Genomic DNA, 22,679 nt, shown 5'->3' with positions numbered 1-22,679 from the left:
TCCTGCCTCCATCCAGTTGGAGGTGCGATACAGAAAGACAAAAAAGGAAGTTACACTGAAGCAAATGAAGCATCACCTCACATTCTGTGTTAGAAGAGAAAAACATTCAGGATTTATAAGGCGAAGTAAGCAAGAAACAAAATGCTGCTTGACCACTTGGAATAAATGATCAGTAGCTTTACCCTGGGTGGGTGTGGGTGTATTTGAGGGGAGTTGAAAAAGCTTGAGTTGTAAACTTTAAAACAATACAGATGGTGGCATGCACACTGGCACTGCTTTGCTTTCTTCTGCTGTAAGAAGCAATACATCGTTCTCAAATGCACAGCAATGTGTTGGTTTGAAAATAACCAAAAAGCACCACATGACTTACATTTAGCACATTATTTCTTGTTAATTTCTGCTTCCCAGCCAAAAGGATTGCCAACACTGTGCTGAACTAATGAACAAACTCACACCAGGGAAGGAGAAAAAGACGAAGCTAGCCCGGAGGAAGAAGAGAAAAGATAAGAGAAGTTCAGTGTGCCCTACAGGCTGTGAAGCAGGATTGGGCTATCACTTTAATTTCCCTTTCTCTGTTCATTTGGAGTGGTTTAGTTTAGCTGCAGGTGGAATCCCTGCTTAATTACAAGTGGAGCGGGCAGGAAAAGAGTGGGATAAAGAGAGCAATAGAGATTAGGCTGAAGAATTAGTTGATAATAAAAGTCTCTGCCGATTTAATAAATGATCACTTTCCCCATTGCAGGTTGACTTGGATGCCCCTGGCATTGTGTAAGAAGAAGGGGAGTCAGAGTAAAAGAGGGAGCAAAGAAAAACAAAGACAGTCTTTCCTTAGTGGAATGATTAAGGTTTTAAAGTAAAAATTTGAAGATGCAAAGGCCCCCACCCTGACACCCCAATTCCCTTGATACCCATCTTACATATATAAACTGCATATATAATTTGATGCCATTGTGCCACCACAGTAAATGATCAAGTGCGTCTTCATCTTCCTCCCCACACATTAGGGTATCAAGTACTTCTGTGATCTCTGCCTTTTTTAAAAAGCACGATTATGTTCAGCAGCCTCCATCTCTCCCTATTGTGAAAGGAGGGAGAGTGCAGGGTGTAATGGCTGTCATTTACTCACCTGAAACACGGAGGGAATTATAAATGCCATGCACCCCATCCTTTGTATTTATCCCTGCTGATATGATAGCACGGTCATAGTGGAGAGACTGCGAGCCGTAATGGTCGTCTCACTGGCAAAGCCCACGAAGAAGATAGCATGAAATGAATGTGATATCGAGATGAGAGGGACAAGGGGTGCATTGGGTCGTTTAGCCACCAAATCCCTCAATTTTTTGATAAAAGAGGAGACAAAAGTATTGCTCGCTAAAGTAAGTGTGTGTGTGTGTGTGTCCGATAGAGGAGCGAGGCTTTGGAGAGATGATGAATGTATGATCTTACACACCTCAGAGCATCTGAGTGACAGAGACAGACAGATAGAAACAGAGGGAGAATGAATGATATCAGGATGTGTGCTCTGGAACAGAGGAGCCACATCGGCACCCATCGCTTTTGCCATGCTCTGAATGGTGGTGTGTGTTTGTCTTTGTTTGTGTGTATGTTTAATCTGTTCAATAAAACCATCTCCCCAGATGCAGGCATCTGAGGCGTTGATAGGCATCAGGAGGTTCATTCCATTATAATCGAAGTTTAATTCCATGTGAGGTTTTTTTTGTGTAGGTGTATAGTTGTGGGCGATGTGTGTATCAGCATATCTGCCACTGATGAAGTGTTAAATTGTAAAGATACGGTGGCATCTTTTGCTACAGTTCTGTCTGGGTGCTTAGCTTCTATGGCAGATCACAAGGTGACAAACCACGTGATGGCGTGTCACGGCCACGTAGATGACATAAATACGCACATGCACCGGCAAAGAGAAATCGTGCTTTCATATACTCTTACGATAAGGCTTTTTGGAGCTGAAATCCCACTATAGGCTATCACAATGGCCTTTCTCTTCAGTGACTTAGAGCTTATTTTAGCTGGCAGTGGGGCGAGGCAGTGCTGGATTGCAGGAGGAGGTGCAGGCCCGGTGGAGAGTGACAGGAAAGCAGGAAATCTATCCTGCAAGATGCACCGTGCAATGACGATCAGTGTTGAGTTTGATCATGTGCACACACCATTTCTCCACTATCTCCCCGATTCCATCTCAAACTCATTCTCTTTATCTACCTAATGCAAATACGCCTCTACACAGTAGGGAAGGTAAAAAATACTAGCTATTTTTTTTTTCCCCAGAGCAGACACAAGCTTAGCACACAGAAGTGCTTTGTCTCTAATCTGTAATAGCAAGCTGGATTCCTCTTGACTTTGACAAGGAAATACGCCCCCTCTGAATTTATTCAGCTGTGTGTGAATCTGTTTTAGAATGTGTGTGTATGTGTGTGTGTTTGCAAGCGAGTATGCTATTTATAGTACTTGCAAAGATGCATAAATGTCGCGAGAAAGAGAAGGAACAATGCACTAGTATGTTTTTTAAGAGTTTCTCCGTCATGTGTCACTGCATGACTCCAGCAGTACTGTATGTGGATCTCTGTGGTTCTTGTGCGTCAGTGTGCATATGTCTTGAAATATGACTTCCACCATCAGCGTGAGCAAAACTGACTTGACTTGTGTGGGTTTTTTTTTTTATTATTATTATTATTTGAGAGAGGCTGTCAGGCAGAGATGTGCTGTGTGATAGTCCAACAGTGAGAACCGCCGTCAGTGGCAGGCTGCGCTTTAGAGATACCACTAGGCACAGGCATTTCTGATCTCTTGTTACATTCTGTCATGCCCTACATTGCATGGTTTAATTATGGTCCTTTTCATACCCTCAAATATGGAATTTAGTCAGTAAAATGTGCTGCAACGACATGTATAATTACATCTCATATATCCAGAGGTACACAGAGAGAGAGCAGTATGCAAAACAGTTTGATCCTCAGTTCATATTGTAGGTGGTTGATTTAAGACCTAAATTACATCAGTACTCACCATGACTGCATTAGTATTTGCGAACATGGCATGAAATCCATGTTTTCTTTAGCAAGTTGCGCTTGAGCTGACCTCTTACTCAAACTTCTCTATCTATATTTTTGTAATTCTTTTTGCTACAAATGTAATGTCTCTCAGGAATCCAGGATAATGGGTTTTAGTATTCAGCAAAGGTATAATAAGTCTATTGAGTATTTTGATGTAAGAGACTTACTTTTGTCCTCTCCATGATAAATCTTCAGTGAATCACTCAAAGAATCCTTAATAAATATGCACTGGAGAATCCTGTAATGGTAAAGGTGTCCTGGCCCTGCCCCTGAAGAGCCAATTAAAAGCTGAACAGGGAACCATATGAGTCAGTCGTGTTGCACATGACACATGCACCCCATAGATTCAATTGTGTGATGGCAGCCATACCTGTACTTGTTAAAAATAGCAAACATGTAGGATAGAATATTATTTTTCTTGTCTAATCATATTCATAGCATGAATTAGCATGACATTTGTGGTTTAGTTTGAGGAGTCGGTTAATGAATATAACAGATATGACAGCATGCATTTTTATATCTCATTGGACATTGCATCTGTTTTAACTGTCTCCCTTTTCATTTAAATAGTACAATAATTGCTTGGGGTGTTACCAAAGTGACTGCCAAATTTTGAGACTTTCTTGAAACTAGGTCCAGTGGTTTAAATCATACAGTGGATGTATACTATCGCTGGGTGACACACAGTGATAGTGTAGCCTTCTAGTTCCTTTATGTTAAGTTGGTTTTAAAATAAAAGAAACAATTTTTTAGAGTTTCATGAGAGAAAAAGTTGAAGAAACTCAACTTGGATGTTAAAAGCAAAAAAAATTATTTGTACCTATCTTCTAACAATTTTTTTCCACTATTTTTTATTAATTCCAGAAGTATGCAGGCACACGTGCACCCTTTTACCCACATCGGTCCAACACCGACGATGTTGTCTCTCTTTCTTGGCTGTCATCACAGAGCAGCCCGAGTGACAGCGGTCATCTACCAATGACGGCTCATTTATCAAAAGTGCCAGCAACACCTATTATTGCACCATGCGGTTACCATGGAGACAAGAGGAGGGGGACAGCCCGAGATATACCTCAGCTTTGCCCCTTGTGCTCGGTCACTCATGGCCCATGCCAATCAGTGCCAGTCAATGCCACTTTGAATTGGCAAGGCTATACATCATAATGGATGGACGGCTGTCCCAAGTGGCCAAGTTTCCCATATGGAACGAGGTCGATCGGAGCAACGGGGGAGCTGTCGAGAAATAACATTTTAATAGAAATCGGTCATGAAACTAAAAGAATTTATGGTTAATGTGTGTATACAGTATAGTGGGTAAAACTAGTGCTTTAGATGGATTTGTTTTTCGGGCTGTTGCGTAAATCAAGACAAAAGGAAGGCTTTGATTGACTCTTCCACATCTTCATGATGTCATTGTGTTTAATAGAGACAATTTAACTAACATAATTGTTTTAATGATCATTTTGTGTTGATCTGAGTCATCCCAGATGGAAACAATAACTCTGTAACAATGTATTATATATTATGTTTTCAGTAAAAGGCGTTACTATCACCGTCACCTGTGCACCTACACTTACCTTGACCATACAGCAGACAGATACTGCTGATTGCAACAGCAGTATCGCTGATCTGAAGAAGCTGTCTATGACACCATTATCCAAAGATTCCTGCTCACTGCACTTTCTTATTTGATGTCTTGAAAATGTATCATTACGTCTCTCTGCCAAAACCTGAACACAGTGTTTCTGTTTTGTGTCGGAATATTATATATCACTTTCACTAGTTTCAGGCCCTCTCTGTGTCTTGTGGTAATGTTCTCCTTTTGGTATTTCTGCTCATCCTCGCATTATTCATGCAGCCACACAGCTTTCTGCTGTATGTTAATGATATTTGTATCTCATTGCAGCTGTCGAGGATCCCAGTGGAGGCGTGTGGTCAGTACACAACCTGCAGCGAATGTCTTGGATCCGGAGATCCCCACTGTGGCTGGTGTGTTCTGCACAACATGTAAGTCCTGTTAGAACTCTCTCAGACCTAAACACACATGCATTTCTCTCTTTCCTGCTTACCCCTGATGCATACAAATACTATATTTGCTCAGTTGCTTCTCTTTCATTTGTTATGCCTCCAACATACCAGACATTTTGAGGGTGTTTTGGGTTGTTAGACTCCCCTACCTCTATGTGGCGCCTGGGTCCATGCCCAGCATTCCATCCTTTGCAGTCTTTTAGCTTTTAGGGACACCTGAAGCCAGCGCAGGCCAAGTCTCAGATTGCTTTCCTGGGGAATCAGCCTTTTGCCAACAACCCCCCACCCCACCCTTTAGATCCATTACCAAACCTAACCACTGGCATTGTTTACTACCCCTGAAACTAGAACCTGGTGAGAGCACAGATACTGGTGGGCACTGCCAGTGGGCACCAAGCCCAGCTGACGCTAGGCAAGTGATAGCTTCTTTTATTGTAGAAAACTGTTGAATGACATCTCCAAGATTAGTTCATTAAAAACAAATGATTTACTTTTTTTGCGCCCTGTTCCCCTTCCTCTTCTCTTTTCTTATTGCTCCTGCTTTTAAGACTGTCTCCCTCATTGTTTCCTTGCACACATAGATAAGCACAAATTCGCAAACACCCCAGCTGCTGTCAAACCCTTGTCCCTCAAGATGGGAGGGAGATAGTGCTTGCTGTGGGCAGGGAGATTTCCCACTCCACTGTAAATTGAAAATTGGTTTCTTGTGTTGGTTCTAGCCCTGGGGTAGAGTGTGTGTAAATGTGCGTAGGTGTGTGTATCAGTGAGACTGAGTACATTTAGCACCTTCATCCCTGCTGGCACTGAGAGGACACAGTGAGGGCAGGGTAGCAGGGTGAGTGTGAGAGGAACATACTGAAAGCTGCAGAGAAGTGAAGATGGACAGATGAAGGGAATAACAGATGAATGGCAAGGTCATAAAGAGAGAGCTAAGGGAACAGAATAGTAAAGAATAGATACTGGCAAATTCTAAGAAGCACTCAAGGTATCAAGGATATCATGACATATTCAATGATCAGGGAGTGAGTGTGTCTGAAAGGAGGGCGAAAAAAGTATCTGTTTGTGCAACAGAACATAAGAAATAAAAATAGAGGATGCACATAGGATGCAGCCTGTGAACACTCATTCGAGCGCCACATATTAGAAATTATAAGCAAGGTCACACACATATAGTAATTCCAACCATACATTTAATTTCTATCACGATTACCAATTCACTATGTGTGGTAATATGTACTGTTTAAGTATGGATTTATGTGTGCTTACAAACCCATTAAGATCCTAACAGTCAGAGGAAATGGGTGGTTACAGATTGGTCTGTCACACTTAGCCCTTTCAGCTCACCTCTGTCTTAACACACACATATAAGCCACGAATACTCACACACAAGCCCTTGTTGCTTGAGAGTTAGTGTCAAGTCACCGAAAACAAGAATAGAACCCAAAGAGAGCGAGAAAATAACCAAAGTGCCTCTTGAGTCGATCTCAGGTGTCTAGACGTTTGACCATCACAAGGGCAGGAAAAAGAGATTACAGGTGTGCTGCGTGCATGTGAGTTTGTGTTTGGTGTGTGAGCCTGTGCGCACCCATCAGCACTCACACATTCTGTCATTTAGACAGGCCGGTAGCACACAGGCACAAAATGTAAAATGCACAACCCATTGGGACTGATCGACCACAGGTTCACCTTTCTCAAAGTCCATCCCCCTTACCCAGCATGTGAATTCTTAACTTGGTCCTGGTGTAACTGAAACCCCCCCGAGTTCCACCTCGACCACAGGGTAGACAGGACTTTATACTCCTGCCGCAACCACTGCTGTTGTTTTATTAGCCTGTTAATTTATTTATTGTATAGCTCCCTAATTTACCAAATTTAGGCCTCAGCACCTAGGATAACTTCATATTCTTTACATTATTGCTGTGTTTTTTTCCTAACCATTGATTTTTTTCTTGATTATGTTTGAGAAAATTGCAAAACAAAGTTTAATAACAGACTTGTAAACTTCATGTTAAAACAATGGAGGATGGATGTAGCTGTTGGGTATATTTACTAATTCACCACAGACAACTAATTACTGACTGCTGTGCATGGATTGTGCTGTCGCTCATGCAAATATGCGTGTGTAGATACAAATGCATTACACACCATAATATACTCTGTAGTCTACATAAACATGTTACTTTTAATGGTCTCTAGAGGATAATTGGAAAATAATTATGTGTCTGGAAACATAAAAATCCACTGAGATGACATGGGCTTGAAAATTATGCTTTGAAGGTCCTGAAGCATGTATGCAGTCTGTTAATATTTGCGTATGTATCTTTCCACTCCTTCCTACCCACTTTATTTAATGTGAGGTCAGTAGTAGTGCAAAGCCATTAACAGGCTTGATTCACAGCTTGATAGATAACATCCCAGCAGACCTCCAAAAAGAAAAAGTGTTTACACAGACACATGGCCAATCTTCACATTTAGCAGTAGTTCTCAATAAAATGTAATACTTTCTCGAGAGTATTTTTAAAATGTCCTTTTTTCCAGTTTTCTATACTTTTAATAGTCGTTTTGTATGGCCGCTTTTCAATTATCCAAAACAAAAAAGGAAGCTTTACAAGTTAAATAGGCTGAAGGATAAAGAAAGTGGGAGAACTAGGGTTTATTTTGCAAGGTAGCATGACTGTTAGCCTGTCCTTGTTGTGTAGGTCTGGTACACTCATACACAAAAATGCACACATGGCTCATCCAAAGCACTTTTCTTCAGGCATCTCAGCAATTGAAAGCTGAACTGTTTGATATTCAGAAGACAGAAATGTTTAACGTTTTTCTTTTGGTTTTCACTCACCTCCGCTTTATTGTCTTGGCTGAACCATATTTCTGTTGTAACACAAAAAAGGAACAATTATTGATGGATAGCTGCATGCAAGAGTCGATCGGTGGATTCTGAACATAAAGTACTGTTGCTCAAAGAAGTAGTTTAGTCAAAAAGGACTGATACGTTGTTTACTAAGTATACAACAGCTCAAAACTGAACAGTAAAGTTTGCACATTTTCAAACATATTTTCTAATTGTGAAAGCTGTTAAATAAAACCAAAACAAGCCTGTATAGCTTGCAACCTTCGCCTATCTGCTTGTATGCGGCATATTTACTAAAGTAATGATTTAACGACAAGCACAAAATCCTCCATTTCCCTCTGTGACCGGTCACAAGTCCTGCTCAATCAAAGAAGTGATTAACCTAGCATTATGACATGAAGTAAAAACCAGTAAGCTCCGTAAGCAAATGACAACAGTTTAATGATGTAAAGCCTCAGGAAAAGTCTGCAGGGAAAAACATAAATATAGGAATATAGAGCTTGTGTGTTTGTCTGCCTTCACACTCAATGCAGTGCTATCCTGTGAAATGCTTTTTCCTGGTCTGGCCAAGCCTGAAGATATTTTTACAAACGATAAAAGCAAGCACCTGGCCTAGTACACTGACAACAGACCAGAGACTTGAACACACATAGCAAAGGCCTAATAACATATAGCAAAGGTATAGCAAAAGGGCCGAACCAGGAAGAGCTCAGACTCATACACGGTCTCCCACCCACACTCGCTTTGTGCTGGAAAGAGGGGTGTTGAGTGGAAGGATAGCAAGCAGTTCCTCTTCAAAAGTGTTCTTCCAGATAGTTTGTTTTTCCAATCAACCTTGAAATCACCTCACTGGTCCGAGAAAAAACAGAATTGCAAGCTCTCTTGCTCTCTCTCACTCCCTCACACACACACTCACATTCTCTCTCTCTCGCTCTCTCTCTCTCTCTCTCTCTCTTACACACACACACATATACACACTCCTTCTCTATCAGCATTGCCTTTATTTACTCTATAGATCGGTGAGAGGAGCTGTTAGAGAGAACACCAGGGGAAGAGGAGAAAGGCAATCAATATTACAGGAGAGGAAATCAACAGGAGTGGATGGTGCACCTAGTTGTGTGTGTGTGTGTGTGTGTGTGTGTGTCTCTGCTTCTCTGATAGCAGTCATGTCCTTGACATACACTGACCATTTGTTTAGAAAGACAAATATCTTCAATAATTACTCACGTTTGACTTTGAATGCACACGGCTGCGTGAAGACATATGCTTCCATTTATCCCACTATTTCCAAAATCCCTTAAACCCCACTATATATGTTTAGATCCATCAAAATTTACATCAGATACCCCCCTCCCTCACTAAACTCACTAAACCTTGAGCCTCACCTGTCAACTAAACCGACTCGGCCGTCTCATGCCATCTTCTGCCAAGATGCAAAACGTATGCTAATGCCTGTCAAACTCAGCAGGTGAAAGGAAAGTTTTGAATCGAAGCAGCTCCACCTTTTCATCCTTTCCTTTTTTTCCCCCCTACTCTTTTACCATTGACATCGAATACCACACACTGTCAATCAGGGGAAAGCCTCCTACAGAAGAGTGAGCATATTATAGGCTTCCCGTATCCATATGGGCAGAAGCAACCATAAATGCATTCCTACATGCATGCATTACATGATTTATTCTACGCTGCAGAGTGAAAACATTTCACTTTCAAAACAAGTCACTTTTAAAAAGATTTATCTTTAAATGTCAGAATTTGACAAATTAGTCAATACTTGTTATATTCAACCGTGTTTACACTGTTTTTTTTGGTACATGCTAGTCTGATAGGGCTTATTAAGCTTTCTGTTACTTCCATCCACACATCAACCCTTCCAAGTAAAGCAGAAGCACTTCTGCAGGGAGCCAATATAACAAAATGTTACAGCCACGTTGTGGTTATGTTACCCCCTGTAATGCCAGTCTGTCAGCTGTCAGTTTTGTAAGTGGTTAACTACGCTGTCAACACGCCTATCGTGCATGACAGCCAGACAGATTGGAAACCATATTTGGAGAAGTACCATTGTCAAAATGAATGTCATCATATTTGGCATGGATTTTGAGAATATCACACATTCCTCTGTGATATCAGTGTCAATTCGAAACAAGTCGTGCTAATGTTGAGATATCTTCACATTAATAATTGGTTTGACATATCTCAATCTCTGCTTTTGGCTGTGATATTGGCAATATTCCCAGAGCACTGAAATCACTCTCTCCTTGTCACTTTTCTCACTTTTTCATTTTCTTATTCTCCTCCTACTCTTACCTCTTTCCACTATCACCATTCAAATCACACTCCATCTCCAGCAGAGTTATCATACACTATATTCTTCCTGGGCACGTTCGTATGTGTTACCGTTACTTCCACTAGTCCATTTACAGTGTGCATTTTTTATTTATTTATCATAATTTTAAATGTGTTTTACTCTATTTTACATTTTTATTTTTGCATATTTTTGCCCCTTTGATCTGTGTCAGGTGTGAGTGCACTACACAGTACTATGAAAAAATCTTGAACCACCCTTCACTTCTTTATATTTTGTTTCAATGGAGCAAGACTTCCTTGTCAGTTTTAAAGTGGTGTTGTTCTTCAGCCTTTCTCAAAGTCTTTTGAAGTTGGTGTCTGGCTGCTTTTTCCACCCATTTTCAATCCAGTCCTTGTGCCTGACTATTTGAAGGGGATTTTGGTTTTGGGTTTTTTTTAAAGCCACTTAACACTTACGTATGAATCATTCAAGCATAAAAAAGTTGCTTAATTCAAGAGATGAATCATTGTTATTTCCACACATAACAAACAACTTTGCAAAGATATTTTAAATTGTATTTAACACATTGTTAATACCAGCCTGTCACAAAAACATAATTTGTTCTCAGTTGCTTAGTTAAATGTATTTTTAAAATATATATGTATATATTTTTAGATATTTTTAAGAAAAGTTTTTCTCCTTCTATGCACCGGTCTTTCTGAATTAGTTGTTTGATACTAATTTAGTTATTAAATGACCATAGATAACATTATATGACAGGCATAAAAACATTTTTGCACTAAGAAGGTATTCCCAAAGCGTTTTTAAACAAAAACTAGAAGTGCCAGGTCTAAAAAACTATCTACAGCAGATGACTCGTATTTTAAAGTAATTTCCTTAAGAAATGAGGAAAAAATGCAACAAAGACCTGACACAGGTCCTAGGAGATGCAACTCCTTTCAACTGACCCATCTACTTTTCACTGAAGCCTCATTGAAAATGGTCTCAGTGGAAGTGTGGCTGTCAAGAAGCCAATTATAAAGACTGGGAGAACAGGATGAGGTATGTCAAATTAAATAAGAATTGGATGAAAAATCAGTGACAACAAATTGGAAATTTTTAGTTCAACCATCGTCAATATGTACGCAGGTCAAGAGAGAGGTACAGTGAGTTTTTACAGCCATCTGTGGAGGCTAAAGACTGTCATGGTTCGGGAGCTGCATTTGAACCAGTGGTCCTGGAGATCTTGTCAAAACTGATGGAATTATTAATGCAAAAAAGTAACTTCAGATTTTGCTCTGCCATGTAACACCATCGAAAAAGTATCTGATTGGCAATGGCATAATTTTTCAGTGTGACAATGGACAGAGCCCAGACCACAAAATTATTGAAGCAGTGTGGGATCATCTTGACAGAGAACAGAATAAAAGGTAGCTAACATCTAAAAAGTGTAAAAAGAGTTCAGGCTGTATTGAGAAACAAAAGTCGTCATACCAAATATTGTTAACTAAAAAATTGTTTACATTTATATATTTGAAACACTATCCCCCCAACAGCTTGTGGGGATAGGTTAATTGATTAATCCAAATTACCCATAGGTGTGAATGTGAGCGCGAATGGTTGTCTGTCTCTGTGTGTTACCCCTCCGACAGACTGGCGACCTGTCAAGGGTGTACCCCGCCTCTCGCCCTATGACAGCTGGGATAGGCTCCAGCACCCCCCACGACCCTGAAAAAGATAAGTGGAAGCAGATGGATGGATGGATATTTGAAACACTAGTTTCTAGTTTACAAATATTTTTAAATAAATCACTGCATCTGTTTCTAATTTTGCGAGCAAAACATAAAGAAATCAGAGATGGCTTGGGATTTTTGCACACTAATGGGAATGGGAGTTGTAATGTCATGCTTCTGGCAATAGCCAGATGTCATGTTCTAGCTTATCAGATAAGATCTGTCAGTACAACCAGTAGTAAATCTCTACAGGTAAACTGTGATTATACTGGGGCACCCTGATGAATCAGTGGACCCAGATGATACTGCTACTAAAAGTGTCAATTTGCTTGAAACTTGTAAAGTTTTACAAGCCCACAACTTATATTGTCTTTAGAGTACCACTATGTTTCATAGTAAATGAAGGATAACATAAATCTAAATGCTTCTATGCAGTTGTATGCCAGTGTCCCACAATCACGTCTCCATAAACAGTTGTCTAGCATATGTACAAGCTTATTAGGCTGATACAAAAAGTTCAGGAAGTCATAAGTAAACACAAAATGGCTGATAAAACTTGCAAGTCATGCTGCAAGCTTCTTGCCCCTTCAATCCTTTGTATTCCCAAGACATCTTTGGTGCTGTCAAACGAATAACCTTTTCGGAGGGAAAAGCTAATTGGCAGATCCGTTGAACGTTTTTTTCTCTCTGTCTTTCTCCCCTCTCTCACCCACACATTAATTCTACACCACCGCTACCTGTCGCTGTGTTCACAGCCATCCATTACCTCAGTATGCTCATTACTGTGGTATGCCGCACTAATGCTAATTAAACTGCAGTGCCACAATTAGCATGCCGCCATAGACTCATTGTGTTTGGTTGCAACGACCACTAACCTGCCCCTGGAGGACAGCTCTAAGTGCTTTGAAATATATTGTTAGCAGGGACAGTGACTGTCAACACAAAAACAAAGTTTTTGCAATATTAAAAGGCATCAAATTTAGCAGTTGGGCTAACACCTTTAAGCACCTTTAGTTGCAGTGTTCCCAAGATCAAGTAGGCTGAAATTCTATTAATTCCAATACATCCCTTTATTCTTTTTTTTACAACAGCAGTGATGTTATGCAGTCTAGTCTTTTAGGGTTGCAATCACAAAGCAAGTCTCAATGTAATATAATGTGTCCCATGATAATGATGGCACCATGATACAAATATTCAGGAATACTCAATATACTCTAAAACAATTATCCAATATGTCTCCTGGTATCTGTGTAATTGGAGATGGAAAGGCATACAAGAAAAGATGACAGTCAAGAATTATTTGATTATAGCACTGTGGTGTCAGTGTCTGTGACTGTGCGTTAACGCTATTATGCAATTCATATAATGTCTCACATCTAATGATTTGTGTTCCCCCCGCTGTCTGGAAATTATTGGATGAAAGCGTGTAGAATGCCTGCATGTTTTAAGAACAGTATTCAATATCTGGCACCAGTTTATCCCAAGAGGAAGTGGCACAATATATGAGGTGCATAAAGTTATGCTGTTCTCCATGTGCCTGCACTTCTGCTTTTTTAGAAGTCCCGTTTCAGTCATCTTAGAGTTCACAGAACTTTTTGATTATGCCTATGAGGTGTATATATTTTGTGAATGTGCTTGTAAATATATTTTGTACAGCTAGAAGCTAACTGAGAGAAAATGGAGTCTTTATAAAATTCATCTTCTGAAAAGACTGTATGAGCATATCCAGTCATTGATAGGACTCCAGTGAAGGTAAATGGCTAGAAAGTCTTATTGTTGTATCATATAGATATATAGACGCGAGCTATTTGAAATTTGTTTCAATCACTTCTTAATGCACTGCTAAGATCAGTGTTTAAGAAGTTGTACTCAGTTTGTTAAAGTCCTAAAGATGACTTGACCAACTCTCAGAGTCAAATGTATGCAGTTGTTTCTTTGATCTTGAGATTCTTGGATCTGTGGCATTGCTCTGATGTCTGTGCCCAGGGGAGGATGGCCACCCCCTGTGTATGGGCGACTGATTTCACCCCTCACCCTCACCTCTTGGTGGGTGCGAAGGGAAGTTGAGGGGAAGGGAACAAGGCCAAGAAGTGACAGGGGCATCAGGACGGAACGGAATTCTGCACATCCCAGTTCCCTCTCAACTGTCACCATCATTGTGTGAAGACACACACACACACACACACACACACACACACACACACCAATCTACCTAACCCCAACACACATCCGCAAGCAAGCACACCCACTTTTAAGTCAGGACCATTGCTCACTGTCACCTTTTGTCACTCTGCCACACACAGGGAAGCACAGACACTGGGAAATGGACATAAGCACACCCTCATAGTGGTGAAGGTGTCTTGCCTTTGTCTGGCAGAGCATGAACCAGACACAGGAACTGACATAAGACTGAGAGGATTGAATGAGAGACATGGCAAGAGTCAAAGGAAGTAAAGATATATGGTGATGTATTCCAAGTGATGAGGTAAACTCAGGAAGGGAGAAAGAGGTTGATTATAAATTCACAGCGAAAATGAGGAGGGATTAGGAATCTTCTGGTTAAGTAAACTAAACTCTGTAAGCAGGTAATCTTGATGAGGATGTGAGGGTAAACACACACACTCACACACACACACAGACCATATGAGAGATCACCTCTGGGAAATCGTACTCAGGTAAATCACTTCACATGTCCCGTCACATAGCTGTTTCTATGGCAACAAGAGCTAAGTCACAACATAATAATCTTGTTATATAATCCAACAGTAATCCCTACTGATGTTTCAGCATTAATGTCACCAGTGTGTTCACTTCAAATCATACATTGAAAGGCTGAATCGCTTGATCCATATTTAGTATTGAAATATTATGTGTAATTAGCTGATTTTAGATGACTATATGCAAAAAAATTGGTGTGATTGCTATCCAAATTTGGGATTGTGGGGTATGATTTATTTATTTTTTACTCAGTAGTTGAGCTATATTTTGTGCTCTTTTGTTCATGCATACCTCAGATGATGAGCGTGCTCCTCACAGTGAACAAAGCCAGCTATTAATATGCGGCATGGACTAGCTCCTTGTTAGCTCAAATTGAGACTAGGCAAAAAGGAAATGTTCACAGTAAAGTATGAGATTGTGTTGAGAATATGCAATAGGCAAGACCATTTCAAAAGCAGTGCTTTCTGAGATGGGTTCATTTTAAATATGTCATACATGTACTTGTTTTGTCAATGTTCCCAGTTAGAAACAGCTTTGTGGCCGTGAATAAACACACCTTAACACCACAGGCTGTATATCGACTGCCTGAATCAACAGTATCATATGCCCCTATCTATAGTTGCACACATGAAGGAAAATAATACAATGTACTGTAGATAAAGATGAAAGCTGAGTGCACTGTTGAAACTCCATTGAAAAGAACTATGCTGTCCCCCTTAAAGGCAAGTATGAAAACATCAACATGGAACCTAAAACGTGAAAACACCTCTGGAAATACTGTAGATGCACAGCAATAGTAAACTAATGCTTTTCTTTGTCTGGGCTTCTATTTTATGAATGCCAAGTCAAACTGTGTTGATGTAGTAACAGGACAGTGATATGTGAGCCATTTCAAAACTGTTCCAGTATTGGCTTTTAAATCCATCGCGTACTTTATTCCATCTAAAGTATCGCATTTGCTTTGCTCACTATGGGTGCTTAAAGATGATAATCATAAGACTTCCTGTGACAAAGTAAAACAATATAGGTTTAAAAAAGTATAATATCACAAATTAATTACTTGGTTTCTGCCTTTCTCACATGCACTCAGCTAACCAGCATACCTGGTATGGTCTAATGGCATTATCTGGGCCAGGAGTCACATCAAACACGATTAAAACGACAGCCTAATAAACCTGTCACATCATGTCACCACCACCTGTTTCTACCAGGGGACTGTTTGTTTGTTAGTGTGTGGAAGTGAGAGAGTAGGACGTTGTTGCCGTGTCTTTTGACTACTGCTAAATTTGCATAGCACTAAAAGTCATGGCAGAGAAACAAACTCATTGATGCCCGGAGGCCAGGGCTGATGCTGCCAAATCTAATCACCGCCTAGTGCTAGCATCTTTTTTGGGGTTTTTTTGTGTTTTAAGATTTATAGGTTGTTGGAGGAGTTTGAGCTAATGACACCCATTTAGAATATTGGTGACGTCAGCCTCTCCTTTCCTCACTTTTTTGTTTTCCGGTCATCCATCACGAATTACATTTGACCCTATTATAGAATTTAATATTGCAGCGACTTTATATCCAAATTGTGAGCTTTGTGAGCACTTTGGTATCACGATGTTTAGCAAAAATATTTTGTCATCAGATAGTCTTTGGTGGTCACATATTAAAGCATTTCTAACTGTTTACATATTTACGGTATGCAGTTTATATATACTTTAATAGGTTATTTTAAAAAAAAGTCTCATACAGCTTTAAACCTGTGCAAAGGAGCAGTCTTACTGTATAATTTTCTACTCAGTTGGTGTTCTTGCACCAGTGGTATGCAAAAGGGGATAGCTCAGAGATTTCTAGACCTGGGGCAGAGATTCTGCAATTTCTGTGTCTTCAAGTATGGCCTTATAAAAGACAGATTGTGTGTGTGTGTGTGTGTGTCTGTGTGTGCACGTGTGTGCACACAAACTGGTTCACACAAACCGGAGTAACAGGGTCATGGCCAGTGGGCCAGGTAATAACTCTCCCGCCAGCCCCTTCATGCGGATTTCTGCTCTGTGGACCACCACTCTTAATGATAGCAGGAGGAGGTACGCTTACTCTTGTGTGTGTTCGTGTGTGTTCAGCTGCGTTCGTGTGTTTGGTCACATGTGCAAGTGTGAGATGTAGCCACCTTAAATGTTGAAGTGTCATTTGACTGAATCACTGTGACATAGCCCCTGCTCTAAGGTACTTTATATAGGCCGAGGCTATTAGTATGTATAGACTTCTATATGGTGTCTGATGATGCATGGTTAGCACAGTAATTGGTTTTTAGTTGGACTACAGAGTGCCTATTTGTAGGGCATCGAATCACCACAAACAACAGTTAATATAACAAAAAATTGTGGGTAATATATAACAAATCCTATCAAATTTAAGTATTTTAATTCATAATAAAGTGACATTACAATGTGCCTTATTTAATGCTTTAAAGTACAAAGGAATATTGTACACAGTTGATATTACCTTTGCCCATTGTGTTTTTGCGATGACATGACATCAATCATGTCACCTTTTTAAGCTAAATGGTACATGGTAAAATCATATGCATGTCATTTTAATTCATCTCCTAGTGTTGACTATGTATCTATTTTTCTGGCTTGTATGCATATGTTGCATACAATACTGTAGCTACGATAAATATTTTGTGGTGAAATGTATTGTCCATAAGGTTGTCTTGCTTTTAATAGCTGTGACAGCCTCATCAACAGTTGCCAAAGCTAAAAAAAAATCCTTCTGTGCCCTTTGCCCAGTCTCTCTCTATAATTGTGTCACCTTATCAAAGGCTGGGAGAAACAAGAGTGCAGATTAGTTTTCATTCAGGGCCCATCTAATCCTTTCAGCTTGTTCTTTCATAACGTGTCATTGCCAGTCAGTCAAACAGCTCTTCACAACAGCAGTGTTTACTATCCAAATGAATAGATGTTGGACGTCTAATTCTCTGGGAAAAAAAGGGAAAAGATAGCCCGAGTCAAGCTTTTTATGACTGCTATTTGAAATCTAAATCGCTTTGATCTCGGGGGTCCTCTAAATGTTCTATTCTTTGATGTTTACAAAAGGGTGAGATTGTTGCATATTGTTACAAATGATGCAATCTTTCTTTCCTTTCAGGGTCCGCGTGGAACGTAATTGAAAACAATTATCCAGTGCTTTCCTCTGATAATGCCCATCACTTACATCAGTTAAACCATGTAAGGCATTATCTTAAACATCCTTTCAGTAAAGTCCCAAGTCACCAAACGGCCAGATAAATTCTCCCCTCTCCCGGCATGGACATGGCCAATGTGTGTAGCTATCCTATGCTTTGGCTAGAGATTCAATCAGGATGCAAGACCATTTGGTAAATGAAAATATTCATATGCATCTGTTAACTGGTCACCCACTAGCATCTCAGTAGGATTCTCTGCTGGGAGTGAATAAAGTAAAAGGAGGTTTTCTTTAATCAAACTAAACAGAGCATTGGTATGCATGAATTGTGACTGTGTGCTGGTGGAAGATGAACCATTTGATCTGAATGTTTGCGTGATTGGTGGGTGACATTGCATTGTGCTTTAAGAAAATGCTGATTCTAGAGCGAGCCTGTGTTTTGTTGGTGTAGCCCTCCACCATGCCAGTGATCTCGATGAACACAAAAAAAATGAGACATCAGCTCTATTGCCCATTATTAGGAAGGTAGATTAAAAAATCAGTAGCTTCCCTCTTCTCTTGAGTCACTTTCTCTGCATTGTTGAACTCAAACAGACATTATTTGACCCCTTTGTTTTTTTTAAACCTGCTCAGCAATTCTGTGACCTTAAGAAATTGAGATGCAATATACAGTTCCTGCAAGGCCAGAGAAAGCCAAAGTGAAACTGTTCTAGAAATTAGAAACACTCTTGCAAAAAGAGACCCTTTCTTTCTAGTTCATCTTGTGATTTAGTGCGTACTCTTTGTTTAAATAGTAGCTTTACAACAAACAATCTTATAACATTGTCTTTGGCAACATTTATAGACCCACACTTCCCATAAACAGCTTAACAGAAGATCAGTAAACAAGTTGAGGGATGTTGAATAGCTTGGATACATGTCTGATGATCTACCCAAAAACCAATTTAATTGTGATCATGAAAAATATTTTCAACATTAACAGAAGCTATTTCAGTTTACTCACACATTATAGATAGGGCTACTTGTGAATAACCAGAAAAATAAAATTAAAAAGTAAATACAGCAGGATTGTTTGTGATATATAAAAAACAAAAGTGTTCTCAATGTTAAGCATCTCTTTCCATCAAACGAATAGCATCTCATGCAGATGCAAGGGCTGAAGGCAAAAGTAAAATGTTCACTTTGACCAAGGTGAAAGTGACTTTTCCCTTCAAAGTCCTGGAAAAAATAGAATTCTCCATTCCTTCTATCTTTTTATTTTTTCAGTTTATTAATAAAAGCTGGTAATCACATGCAAATGAAATGTTACAAACCTCCTGTAAATATTCTTAGTTATGTTTCAGTGAGCTATTACCTTAACCCCAGCTGTTAAATAACAAAGGCAGGCATTTAATTGCTATCAAACTATTAGAATAACAGCAGTCATCATGAATGAAACTGATCATCACAAAATGATGGCTAATAATAACCATCTTTGTGTGTTTTGTAGTGAGAGATAAGGTGTTGATGCTGTGTCGGTCAGGCGGCGATGTTTGAGCTGCAGTATTTCAACACCTCTGCACTTTTCTTAGGACTGTCACAAAACACATAATCCTGAAAATAAATGTAATTAAAAAATGAATTAATTGTATTCATTTTTTTTAATCACTGGCATCATACTTTACACATGACAACAGATTTGATTTACTGGAATAATGTGGTCTTACAGAGTACAAATACTTATATGTATTCTATATTTCTCTATAGGTGTGAAATTAATCTATAGCAGATTAAATTCAGTGAGTCAGGATTTTTTTTTTTTTTTTTAATCCATCTTCACTGCACATAACAACCAAAACAAATTGCCCCCTGTCCACTTTTTAAAGTAGAGGATCATACCTTGTCTCATAATCCTGTATTAACAAGTCCCAGTCCAGCTATGCCAGATCTTGTTGTTGCAACCATCCACTCATACCGCATCGTTATGTCTTATAACTGCATTAAGATGCGTTATAAGTCCTGCGGATGATAAAACATCAGCTGCAAATCTTGGTAGATGTGAATATTGGACAAAAATAAACAATTCAACAAACACATAAAAAGAAAACTGTAAAATTTGAAAGTGTTATTCACTGCAAAATCAGCATTTATACATCCTTGCATCTTGTCCTGTTTACTCTGTTTCATTCTCTTTACTGTTGTGTTCCTACATCGTCATCATCCTCTCCACCACTGTCATTTACAGCAGCAAGAGTTTCATAAAGATGATGTCATAAATCTGGGTCATAATAAGGTTCAGCAAGGGACAGCAGATATTTATCAACCCTGAGCTTATCCCTCATAAATCAAAATGCTACTAGGGTTTGTTTTATTGGTCATTTTGAAAAGTCTGGTGACTTTTTCTGCAATGTTTTCACTGTAACTGTGCTGTAGAGATTGGAGTTACTATATTATAGAAAAGAAGAGGGGGGGGGGGAAGGAAGAACAACAACTGCAGATGTAGGTCGGTCAGTTCATCTTCAAGGATGTGTCATTTGTGAGAGGACATGTAATTCCTTCTTTGAAATTTTAAGGAATTATTCTATCTGTTGAACATTTTCTAAATGTATTAGGCCTGAATTGAATTTAGTAATGAGGCAATCATGCATAGTGATGATTCACTTAAAGAGATTGTGCCAGTTAATGTTAATAATGCAATACAGCCAGCGATTTTGGCATGAAATGCATGTTTTTCTACCAAAACACAATGTACCGTGACACTGTTAAGGAATGCTCACAAAGACAAACATCATTATGGGCACAAAAGCGCATACAAAGCAAGTATTTAGAACCTTATTTCCAAAAAAGTTGGAATGCTGCTTAAAATATGAATCAAAACAGAAGCCAATGGTACACATGCAACACTATATCTAATTTTGAATGTTGCTGCAAAGCTAAAACTGCCTGTCCGATATTGTGTTGCTTGGTCTGCAGCAGTGTTTACGTGGGTGGTATCTGTCAGAGTACAAAGTAAGATCCGCATAATGCCAGAACCCAAGGTTTTCCTACAGAACTTTGCATGCTAATGAGATGATCCATGTCACGCACCGCACCTGTCAGCACTTTTAATGTCGTGGTTGATCAGTGTTTGTCGGTGAAAGTGTGCTTTTTTTTGGCGGGGGGGGTTATGTGGGTTGTTTGCCTGGGGGTTTACTTATATGATGCGGCCTTATTAAATCAGTGCTAGAAGAGGAGGCACAGACATCAGTGATTGAAAAGCACAAAGGAACCTGAAGCGATTAAACCCCTACTCAAACCAGCTTAGAAGGGAAAGCTTCACAGAAAGCCAACAATGGTTGCATTCCTTTAAGTCGTGCTTCTCTTGTGCTTTCCTTTCCACACTCTCTCTCTCTGTTTCTCTCTCGGCAGCGCTCTTTACCCCTCCTCCTGTTCTGTGCCTTTCTCGAACAGATTATTTCTTTTCATTTTCTTTGTCTGTCTTCTTTGCAGCACGTTAGGCCGCTTAACTTTACAATGCTCATGTCAGGTCAAAACCCACCCTCCTTCTGTCTGTCCAATTCAGGAGAAAAAAGCCTCTTTCTGCATAAGGTATTACTGTATCTCAGACGTCAACCACCTCGAAAGTCTTTCTTTCATTCGTTCATTAAGGCCTCTTTCTTTCTTTTCAGCCTTTTATTCCTCTAAAGGAGTTTTAGGGCGCTCTCTGGATTTTCCAGGTTGTTAATTGCACAGAAAGTTTTTGTCTGAATCAATAGGGGATTAAACTTGAATAAGTTTATGAGGGGATTCGATTAGAACAAGAGCATGTGGGTGTTTGTGTAGAGAAGAAGGTTGAGGTGATATTACAGTCTGGGGCTGTTTTTTTTAGAATTTCTCGATAAGCATATATTTAACAACAGTTTAAATAATTGTGTTTCCCAGCCACTTCTACTGGAATTTTTAATGTGAAAACTTTCCACTGCAGCAGTTTTGGTGAGAACCAGTTGCGCTTCTCATACTCCTTTAATTACGAAGTCATTTAGATCGCCCAGCTATGGGAAATGACCTTGTAGTCTATCAAGGGATTGTTTTTGGAACATGAGTCAGTAAACTCCTCTTACACCACAAATGGTCCAGTACTCCAGCTCCCCAAAACGCTGTATTCTACTGGATTAGACAGAAGTAATCTATCCCACGTCCCAAACAACATCCACATATCCACCTGCATTTGGCACTGCCCATGAATGCCAGTCATTAAGATGACTTTGCAAAGAAGAGGACTACTACCTCTTTCCCAATGGGCCGTCTCCACTTCCACATATAGAGCAACCATTGTTTTAAATGTAACTGCTCCCAGCCCTGTGGTGACCAGCCTTCCATTCACTGAACACTGAGGCTGGTACGCTGCCAGAGAGGAAATATGATAAATGTGTATAGCACCAACTGTCGGGGAGGGACATTCTCTTTTTCCCAGATGCCAACAGGTGGAAAGGGGTAAGCCCTGGTCAGGTTACTGCAGGCATGCATATGCCAATAAGCATGTGTGTATTTGTCTCCACGAATAACACTCCCTGTTGTTGTTCTTTTTCCAGGTGTGCCAGAAAGGAGAAATGTGAGCGCTCATCAGAGCCCCGGCGCTTTGCATCCGACATCAAGCAGTGTGTGCGTCTCAGTGTCCATCCAAACAACATCTCCGTGTCCCAGTTTAGTGTCACGGTGAGTGGAAAACAAATTCACTGAATCAGATACCCTGAAATGGAAACAAAGGCTTGTTTGGGGCTTTAGATGCGCAAACCTTGTGGTTTTTCCCTGTGTGTGTTACATGTCCTATACTATCAGGCATCAGTTTCCTCTTTGTGTCACCTGGA

General features: G+C 39.8%; 1 protein-coding gene across 3 annotated transcripts in view; it reads left to right on the top strand.

Annotated features, from left to right (window-relative positions):
- plxna4 (plexin A4) overlaps positions 1 to 22,679 on the top strand; it is a 248,709-nt gene that overhangs the window by 148,847 nt on the left and 77,183 nt on the right. For all 3 annotated transcript variants that reach the window (XM_084909874.1, XM_084909873.1, XM_084909875.1), the window contains exons 5-6: positions 4,975 to 5,075; positions 22,404 to 22,527. In XM_084909874.1, coding sequence (XP_084766000.1) covers positions 4,975 to 5,075; positions 22,404 to 22,527 — 225 coding nt within the window. The remainder of the gene's footprint in view (positions 1 to 4,974; positions 5,076 to 22,403; positions 22,528 to 22,679) is intronic.

This window comes from Perissodus microlepis, chromosome 17, assembly GCF_051167445.1.
Source record: "Perissodus microlepis isolate ML-2025 ecotype Zambia chromosome 17, ASM5116744v1, whole genome shotgun sequence".
NCBI classification, from domain to species: domain Eukaryota; kingdom Metazoa; phylum Chordata; class Actinopteri; order Cichliformes; family Cichlidae; genus Perissodus; species Perissodus microlepis.
Note: the sequence above shows the minus strand (reverse complement) of the source record. Positions and strands in the feature narration are given on the sequence as shown.